The 8,508-nt window shown below is 62.9% G+C and overlaps 1 protein-coding gene and 1 long non-coding RNA gene across 8 annotated transcripts in view; one reads left to right on the top strand and one right to left on the bottom strand.

The window, feature by feature from the left end:
• Positions 1–74: 74 nt before the first annotated feature.
• LOC119872164 lies at positions 75–8,262 on the top strand. Of its 3 annotated transcripts, none has more exons than XR_005360651.1 (3): positions 75–1,447; positions 2,123–6,505; positions 7,023–8,262. It is a non-coding gene; the product is annotated as an uncharacterized LOC119872164 (long non-coding RNA). The 3 variants fall into 3 exon arrangements; XR_005360650.1 differs by lacking the exon at positions 7,023–8,262 and having other exon boundaries at positions 75–230; positions 1,267–1,447; positions 2,123–6,932; XR_005360649.1 differs by lacking the exon at positions 7,023–8,262 and having other exon boundaries at positions 2,123–6,932.
• The window catches only part of LOC479761 (monocyte to macrophage differentiation factor 2), a 101,134-nt gene continuing 94,456 nt past the window's right edge, over positions 1,831–8,508 (bottom strand). For 4 of the 5 annotated variants that reach the window (XM_038539574.1, XM_038539577.1, XM_038539575.1 and 1 more), the window contains 6 exons: positions 5,403–5,553; positions 4,232–4,422; positions 3,747–4,074; positions 2,793–2,932; positions 2,435–2,574; positions 1,831–2,132 (listed from right to left, as the gene is read on the bottom strand). In XM_038539574.1, coding sequence (XP_038395502.1) covers positions 2,027–2,132; positions 2,435–2,574; positions 2,793–2,932; positions 3,747–4,074; positions 4,232–4,422; positions 5,403–5,553 — 1,056 coding nt within the window. In that variant the 3' untranslated portion in view covers positions 1,831–2,026. The remainder of the gene's footprint in view (positions 2,133–2,434; positions 2,575–2,792; positions 2,933–3,746; positions 4,075–4,231; positions 4,423–5,402; positions 5,554–8,508) is intronic. The other variant, XR_005360648.1, reaches the window with a different exon arrangement.

Below are 8,508 nucleotides of genomic sequence, written 5' to 3'. Positions count from 1 at the left end.
GTGGCGGCCAGGTGCGGCCGGTGGAGGACCGAGGACGGGCGGAGCAACCCTTGGGCTCCCCGCCCCCGCGGCCCCGGGCGTCCAGGCCGGGTCTGCCGAGCCCTCCGTGCCCCAGGCCGACCTCGCGCGGCCCCGCGCCCGAGCTGAGGATGTCCGGCCGCCGGGAGTCGCTGTTCTGCAGGATGCCTGCGGGGCTGTTTTCGGTTCGCGCTCAGCGTGCGGTGTTTACCGTAAGCTCCGTCTCAAACCTGCGCGAGCGGCGGCTGCCTGGGGAGGACAGGTTTTGCGGAGACCCATTTCCCTGCCTCACACGGAGCCAAGGCCGATCGAGAGACAGTCCCTTTAGGTTTTCTCTGCGGGGCAAACTACCAGAGCTCAGACCCCGGGGGGCTCCCAAGGGCAGATGGGGTCTCCTGCCACCCTCGGGTTGTGGCCGGGGGTGCGGCGCGAACCCCTCCCTGGGCGTCCTGTGCCACGTGCTGGGCCAGCAGGCTGTGGGCAGAGGCCACGCAGCCTGGGGTGTGCTGCGGAGCGGGGCTCGGCCTCTCGCGCTTTGCCACTGCCGAGAGCATCCCCGGCCCGTGCGTCCGTCTGGGAGGCGGGAGGCGCGTGGGGCAGACGTGGCCCCACCTGGAGCTTGGAACCCCCTCCAGCTGCGCTGAGCCGGTGAGCGAGGTCTTCACACACTGAGCGTCCCGTCCCTTCAGAGCGTTAGTATGGCCGTGGCCGGTCTAGAGGATCAGGCTGCAAAGCGGAGGGGGCCCTGAGCAGTTACCGCCTGTGAGGCGCCCGCCGCTGTGCGCCCAGCCCCTTCCCAGGGCTCCAGCTCCTTGGGAACTTGGGTTTTGTGGGGTCACCCACTGGGTTCCACGGCTCTGTCTCCTCCACCGCGCACAGCGGTCAGGAACCGAGACCAGTAATTGGGTGAGCCTCAGGCTCTTGCTGGCCCCTCTGAACTTGAGGCCTTGCTTCAATTTGGAGCTATCGGAATTTTCCTTTTTGGTTCAATTGTACATTTAAAGTGAATTTTTAAAAAATACACATCATCCAGCAGTTTCAGATTCAGTAGCAGGCGGCGCTTCAAAGCAGGCCAAGCCCTGGCCCCTACCTGAGGCGCCCAGCCAAGGGCCTGCAGCAGGTGCAGGCGCGCCTCTCCCCTACGCTCGCCAGAGGGCAGCATGGAGCTGCGCGAAGCCCAGGGCATGGGCCCGACCTAGGACACCTCTCCCTGGGAGGGGCGCGTTGGCCAGCCCCTTTCTCCCCCAGGTCTCTCTGTGCCTGTTTGAGCCCAGCCGTGAGCTCTGCGCTGTGACGACCGCACAAGAGCCATCTGTACATAGGCCACTGCGCTGACCCTGCTGAAGATCCCGAGATGTCCCAGCCCCGCCATCACCAGGACACTGCCACGGCCCCGGCCCTGCGCACCGCCAGCCGCCTGGTGAAGGAGGTGAGCCTCCTGCCGGGGTGAAGGGACGGTGACCCGGTGGACACCCGCCCAGTTGCAGATTAAAAGCCTGGCCTGGTATTAGGGCAAAGCTGCAGCTTCTGTGACCAGAGGGGCGGTCAGGAGGGGCGTGAGGCTCAGGGAGGAGCCTGGGTGCCCAGGGGTCAGGGGTTGTCTAGACCCTTTGAACTTTATGCTGTGCATGTGTGACCAGCAGGAGCAGAGGCAGCTACCCCCTCCCCACCACTCTGGGCCTCAGGGCTGGGTGGGGGACAGAGCGTTAGTTAAAACCATATGGGGCATCACAAGGATCCTGCGTCCTCCCAGGGGGTCTCCCTCTGGACCACAGCACAGTGTCCACACTAGCTCCACACACTGCCACCCTCTCAGAATACGAAAGATAGTTTATTGAATCTATACGTCTCCATTAAAATTTTTAAACATAAAAGCTCTGTAACAAACATCACAATTTAGTGTTATCTGTCATATAAATAAAATATACACTAAGATGTACATTATCCACAGCAGGGAACACGGCATGAGCGCGGGAGCAGCAGGGCGGGGAGCACAGGGGCGGCCACCCTAGGGAGGCGGCGTGCGGAAGCGGATCTTCTTGGCTGTTTCCACATCAGACTTGGCAACCAGAAACCGCATCTTCTTTCCCCCATGTCGGATCAGGTCCACGGCTCTGAAACCCAGCGCAGGGGAAGGAGGATGGTGGAGCAGGGCTCGTGTCGTGGGGGCTCCCGGGGGTGCCCAGGATGGGGGCCTACCCCGTGCCGTGACCCAGAAGTGCTCAGAGGGGCCTGTGCTCACACTGCCTGGTCCAGAGCCCACCCCCCACCCCGAGGAGCCCCTGGTGGAGCTGGGGTGTCGTCAGAGGTCAAACGAGCAGCTGAGGGCTGAGCCTGGACCTCTACCACAGGGTAAGGATGGGACCTGCTCGCGGGCCTTGGGGTACCCTGGGGCTGCAGCACAAGGCGGTGGTACCTCAGGTAGCTGACGCCCATCAGGCTGCTGCCGTTCACTTCCAGGATGCGGTCTCCCAGGGACAGCCGGCCATCCGACGCTGCAGGGCTACCCGGGAGCAGGGTCTGGATGTAGAGCCCAGGGGAGCCCAGCGGCGTGTGCTGGGGGGAGAAGCAGCGGCCTCAGGGCGCCGTGGTCTTCAGTGTGTCTGCGAGGGCAGCCCTGGACACCATCACAGCCCCCAAGGACCGAGGTGACGCTGCACGCTCTTCCCTCCTCCCGGATTCCTGAGAACTGCCCACGCCCCAAGCCCCTGGTCCCCAGCCCTCCTCTCCTGGTGAGCTCTCACGCTGCGGGCCTGTGCAGAGGGACAACTCACCATCCCGTCGATCAGGCCCATCCCCAGTCCAGAGGGGCCCCGCTCCAGCTCCACCACAAAGACATAGCAGAAGTCCTCGGTGCTGGAGCTGTGGCTGGAGGGGGCGGCCGGGGGCTCGTCCTCGTGACCCGCCCCATCTCCTGGGTGGGCAAGGAGACGTGCCACTGTCTACGCTGCCGCAGCAGCCCACCCCAAGCCCAGAGGCGGTGCTCACACAGCTCCTGTCGGGGGGAGGGTCTGGACTCCGTCTGTGGGCAATGCCCCCGTGTGCCTTTGGGGCACGTCCACCCCCCCCCTTGCAGCTGCCCCAGGACACCAGCCCCTGTCAGAGGCTGGCTAGTGCCAGTGGCTGAGCGGTGGGCTCTGCCCACGGTCCCCCCAGGCTCCCTCTCTCCTGCCACAGAACTCTCCTGAGACCCTCCCCAGGCCCCCTGCCCAGTACTGGGACCCCCAGAAAGCCTGCCCTTTCTTGACTGGGGCCACCGTGAGGGTGGAGGGTTGCATCAGTTCTCTCTTCAGGTCAGGTCAGGGCTTCGGGCAGAGCTTGCAGCCCCCATCTCCGCACCGCTGAGCAGGTATCCTGCCTCCGGCCTGGCTCGGCCTGGCTGTGCCTGTGCTCAGGCCACACTCCGCGGTCTGCAGCACTGTCGGGGGCTGTTCTGCCCCCATCCAGCCCCCGGGGAGGGGGGCACACACGCCCTGCCTCCTCCCTGCCCCCCTGCCTCACACCTCCTCCCATGTGTCACCTGAGTCCTCTCTCCCTCCGCCCTGAGTGTGGAGACTCAGTCCCATCTGTGCATGGTCCAGCTGCCCACCCCGTCTGGCGTCCCAGGCTATAGGGTTCCCGGGCAGGTACTAAAAGCCCAGGCCAGACAGGCCCCCGGGACCTCATTGGTGGAATGACCCAAAGGGGATCAGCCCAGGTGCCAGCAGGGCTGGGGTACAGGGCCTCACCTTCTGGAGCTGCCCCCCGGGAGCCACTTTGTCCGTTCCTCCTCCCTTCCAGGAGTGCTTGCCCACAGGTGCCACCAGGCTCTGGCCAGTCAGGGACAGCGGGCTCGAGGCCGAGTGGGGTGCCGGGAGGCGTGAGCAGGCACGAGGAGTCTGCCTGCAGGGGGCCAGCCTGGGGGCCCCCGCGGCTCTGCCTTCCCGGAGGGCCCTGTGCTCGGGGAGCCCCTGAGGAAGGAAGAGCGCGCATCTGGCTGGCTTCACGGGCTCCCCTGGAAACCAGCGGGCAGCTCTGGCCCTCTGGGTGCCCTTCCGGGGTGGTGTGGTGTGGGCCCTGGAGGCAGGGGAGAGGGAAAAAGTTCAGGTATTGACAGGCTGACAGGAGGGGCCCAACGTGGTGGGAGAACCAGAGGGGTCTCCCCAGCCTTCTGCAGCCGGGGCTCCACGAGCTGCCCAGGGCAGCAGCCAGGCCCTGTGTCGGACCCAGGTACCTGGAGGTACTCTGGCTGGGACGGCCCACCCCCAGGACTGGGTTTGCTGCGCAGGCTCCACAGGAAGTGGCGGATGTAGAGGAGGTGCTGGTAGATGCTGTCATCCAGGCAATCTGCTTCCAGATCCACCTGGAAGCCCTCACTGGGCAAAACGATAGGCGGGGGGTTTTCATAGGACTCCAGGACATCCTCTGCGGGGGAGGGACACACTGTGACCGGCCTGGCCAAAACAAAACTTCCTGCCCCTTACCAGGCTCACCCACCACCCCTGCCCAATACTGTAGGGACTAGGGTCACAGCAGTGGGGCATTCAGGCGAAGGCAGCTGCCCACACCAGCTCTCAGCCCTTCAGTCCCAGTGACCACCCAGGATGAAGCCCAAGCTCCCAGGGAGGACACGGCCCTGCCAAGTGGAACCTCTGCCTCACCCCCAGCTCCACCCGCCCCTCTGGGCACTCCCGGCCTGTGCTGACTGCATTCCGCATGTGTCACCGTGATCCATTAGCTGGTGGCACGTGTCTGTACTAGAACAGGAGCCCGGTCCGACAGCAAGAAGGCCAGCACCCACACAATTTGGGGCTCCTGGCAGAGAGCCTCCCATGCGGCCGGCCTCAGGAGTGAGGAGGGGCCCAGGGTCCCGCTCAGACCACTGGCTCCATCCAGGCCAAGGCTCCAGGTGATAGGGGCACAGCAGAATGTCGCCCACGGCCTTATTTCTAGCTGCACTTTCTACCTTCTTTTAATTTCCATCTCTGTATCACGATGTCGTGCAACGAAAAGAGGTGGGCATCTATTTGTAAATCACACGTATATGCACATACAGAGGCCCATGTCCACTGTGTGGGGCAAGCACACCACCTCCCCCTCAGTGTGGGGACCTGCTCTCCTCCTGGTGGGTGGTGCACAGAGCAAGGCCCCATCCTTGCGCTCCTCGATGGGGAGGGGACCTCTGGCCTGACCCAGAGGTTGGAACTGGGCCATGGACTGTAGACTCTGACATCCAGCTGTGGGATCTCAGAGTCCCTAGGCAGGGGACAGACCCAGGCACTCAGGAGGAAGATGGCCCCAGATGCTCTGCGGGCTCCTCTAGGGAAGTCCCCCAGGGAGGCTCCCCTTTGCCCCCAACACAGCCCACAGGACCCCTTGCTCCTGCCCCTGGGACGGCAGCTCACCTGACTTGAAGGCATCGGGGCTGTCCTGGGCACCCGGCTCCCAGGCGCTCATGGGGCCCATGGCCGAGGCCAGCTGGTACTGAGTCAGCAGCCGGTGCAGCTGTGCGGGGCTCAGGGTGGGGAACGCAGCCCGCAGGTTTGCCCAGCTCATCTGGGTGACAAGAAGGAGCTTGTGGTCAAGACCCCTGGGGGGGCACAGCTACACCCCCAGGGAGGGTCTGCCGGGCACTCTGCGGGCAGGGGCAGAGGCCTGTAAGGGCTGATGAGGCCAGCAAGGGGGTCAAAGCCCCAGAGGTGGCCGTTCCTAGGGGCCAGCAGGCACCACACCGCACGCTGTGCCCCCGACATGCCTCTCACCGCATCGTGGCAGGGCCGAGAAGGGAGGGAAGGAGCCCTGGGGACACAGGGCAAGAGAAACGGGATTCCTGCCTCACGGCATGGAAGAGTCGTCGACCCGGCAGCCTCAAGACTCCATGACGGCACAGCCTTCCACCACCTGGGACCCCCGAGACTGGCTCTGTGGGCACAGGACAGGGAGGCTCCTCCAGGGGGGCTGGCCGCCCAAGCCATGCAGAAAAGGGCAGACTTGTGCACGATGACGTCAAACAGCTTGCACGTCCCCTGGACCACAGTCTCTCCCGCAGCTTCCTGACAGGTGCCCCGAGGACCCCCGCTGACCCTGCCCATCGGGGCCGGCCCACGCTCACGCCCTGGGTGGCGTGTGGTGGCTCATTGTCCCCCAGCTCCTGAGGTTGCTCTTCAAAGTTGGAAAACACTCCGTTGGCTAATCTTCGGGATGTGTCCCGTCTTTATTCTTCCAGGAAGTTCACAGATTTCTCGCTCCCAAGGTCCCGACACCCTGGCGCTGAGTCCCCCCTGCAAGTCGGTCTGGCCGCCGAGCTGCTCAGCCGCAGGCACCTCCAGAAGCTCTGGGTCAGCGGCCCGGGACCTCGGGGTCTGGGCTGCCACTTGCTGCGCGCTCTGCACTCCTGCTGTTTGGACCTGGGCCTTGTTGGCCGGCGCCCTCCTCCCATCTTGCCTTCGCTCCTCTGCTTCACTGTCTCCCGGGTTTACTGCCAAGAGGCCGGGGCTGCGGTTAGCAGGTGCCTCTGCCAGAGGGACAGCAGTGCCCCGAGGCTCCCGGTGCAGGGGTGGGGGGAGGTGCAGGGCACCGCTGGGAGCCCACAGGCTCTGGAGGCCTCCGGGTGCCTGAGGCAGTGCCCTCTGGCTTTCCCCGTCCCTGGAATCCAGGCTTCGCTGCCCACCCCGTGCAGCGTCCAGGGCTGGGGTCAGGGAGCCACCAGCAGGGACCCAGCACACTCGCGCGTCCGTCTTACCCCAGCACAGGGACACTTTCTGGGTGACTTTGTGGCCTCTGTCTCCCGATCTTGCCACTGAATCCTTCCTCTCTGCTGTCACGGTTTTAGTTTCCGAGAGTCTTTTTGGTTCTCTTATTTATAGAATCCTATTATTTAACGGACACTAAGTCTTTTTTTATCTTCATGAAGATATAAATTTTTTTTAAAGTTTCTTCTTCCTGAGAAGTCTGTTTCAGTGGATGTCCAACTATGGCCTGTATTTATAGGACTCTCAGGCTAAAAGTTCTCACCTTTTTTAAAGGGCTTAACAACAACAGAAGAATTTGGGATGGTGACTATTTGTGGCCCGCAAAGCCTACAGTATTGACCACCTGGCCCTTTACAGAGAAGTCTGTCAACCCCTGATCGGTGTCCCCCGACCTCATCTCCCCGAGCCCGTGTCTCTCGTGTTGGAAGCCACTCACTCCCGTTTCAGCGTGGGTGCTGGGTCTGCCTGGCTGCCTCACGGTGGGACCCATGTCTGCATCCTCCATCCCCAGCTCCCAGCTCCCACCAACCACCCAGCACCGCTAGGTCAGCCACCTGCTGCGGGGGAGGGCACAGGTCCCAGCCAAGCCGGCAGTGGCACACAGCCTCCAGCACTCAGAAGCCACTTGGCCCCTGAGAAGCCCCCTTTATCGGGGTGAGACTTCTGGTGTCGGGCTGACAGCCTGGTTTCCTAGCCTGGACACCCTTTGTCTTCAGTGCTCTAGAAATGAGCCCTGGTCTTCTGCTGGCAAGTGTGAGGAAAGGGCCGGCACCCGGCTGTGTAGGAAGGGGGGCAGCAGAGCACCCAGAGTGCCCGCTTCATCCTCTTCCCGTGCATGTCGTGTTGGAAGTACCACGAACACACGGGAACCGTACACGTCCAAGGTGCCCAACTGCTGTTCACAGGGGGGCCAGCCGATGCTCCCAGCTGAGGACAGGAGCGGAGAGCAGCCCAGGCCCCACCACTCCCCTGCAGAGCAGCGTCCCGACTCCAATGCTACAGCCGCAGCCGGGCTTCCTCCCTCGGGAGGAAGGTCCTGATGCTGGGACCACAATAATCCCTGCACCCCGGGCCTGACTCTCGCTCACCGACACTGCTCATGGTTGCCGACGGCCACACATCCACGTCACTGTGCAGAAGTGCACACCGGTGGATGCACCCCACTTTGTTCACCCCTTGTGCCGCTGAGTGCTCTTTGGGGCTCTACACCTGTGACATCCCCGTCTGCCTCTGCGAAGTGCAGGCCAAAGCACTTCTTGCCGGAGAACCAGTCAGCTGCCCTGACTATGAACACTGTTAAATGTGTCCCCCAGTTTTACTGAGATGCAATCATTACTACTCATTTTTAATATAGGGTCGGAATGATGTACCCTTCATTCTGGTATCAGCAATTTGTAATTCCCCACCTTCATTAGACTTTTCAAAGAGCCACTCCTGGCTTTCTGCTCTTTTCTGTTCCCCGTTTACAGATCTTGGGGTTGGAAGGAGCAAGAGCAGCACCTCCTCCTGCTCCAGGATCTGCATCCTCCCCTCTGTTCTTGGCCTCCTCGCGTCTTCCTCAGGAGCCAGCCTCCTCCACTGCGCAGGCACTCATCCCCCTTCCTGGCCTCCAAACGTCTCATCTCCATGTTCTCCGTCCCTATGGGCTTATGCCACCAAGAAGCCCAGCTTTGCTTTGGTTTGGTGCCATTGTGGAGGAAGCCAACCACATGCCTGCGTCCCAGCTGGGCTCAGCACCCAGGCGTCCCCAGTTTCTGAA

Source organism: Canis lupus, chromosome 6 (assembly GCF_011100685.1).
Source record: "Canis lupus familiaris isolate Mischka breed German Shepherd chromosome 6, alternate assembly UU_Cfam_GSD_1.0, whole genome shotgun sequence".
Classification (NCBI taxonomy): domain Eukaryota; kingdom Metazoa; phylum Chordata; class Mammalia; order Carnivora; family Canidae; genus Canis; species Canis lupus.
The sequence above is the reverse complement of the archived record's forward strand: the minus strand, read 5'-3'. Positions and strand labels throughout refer to the sequence as shown.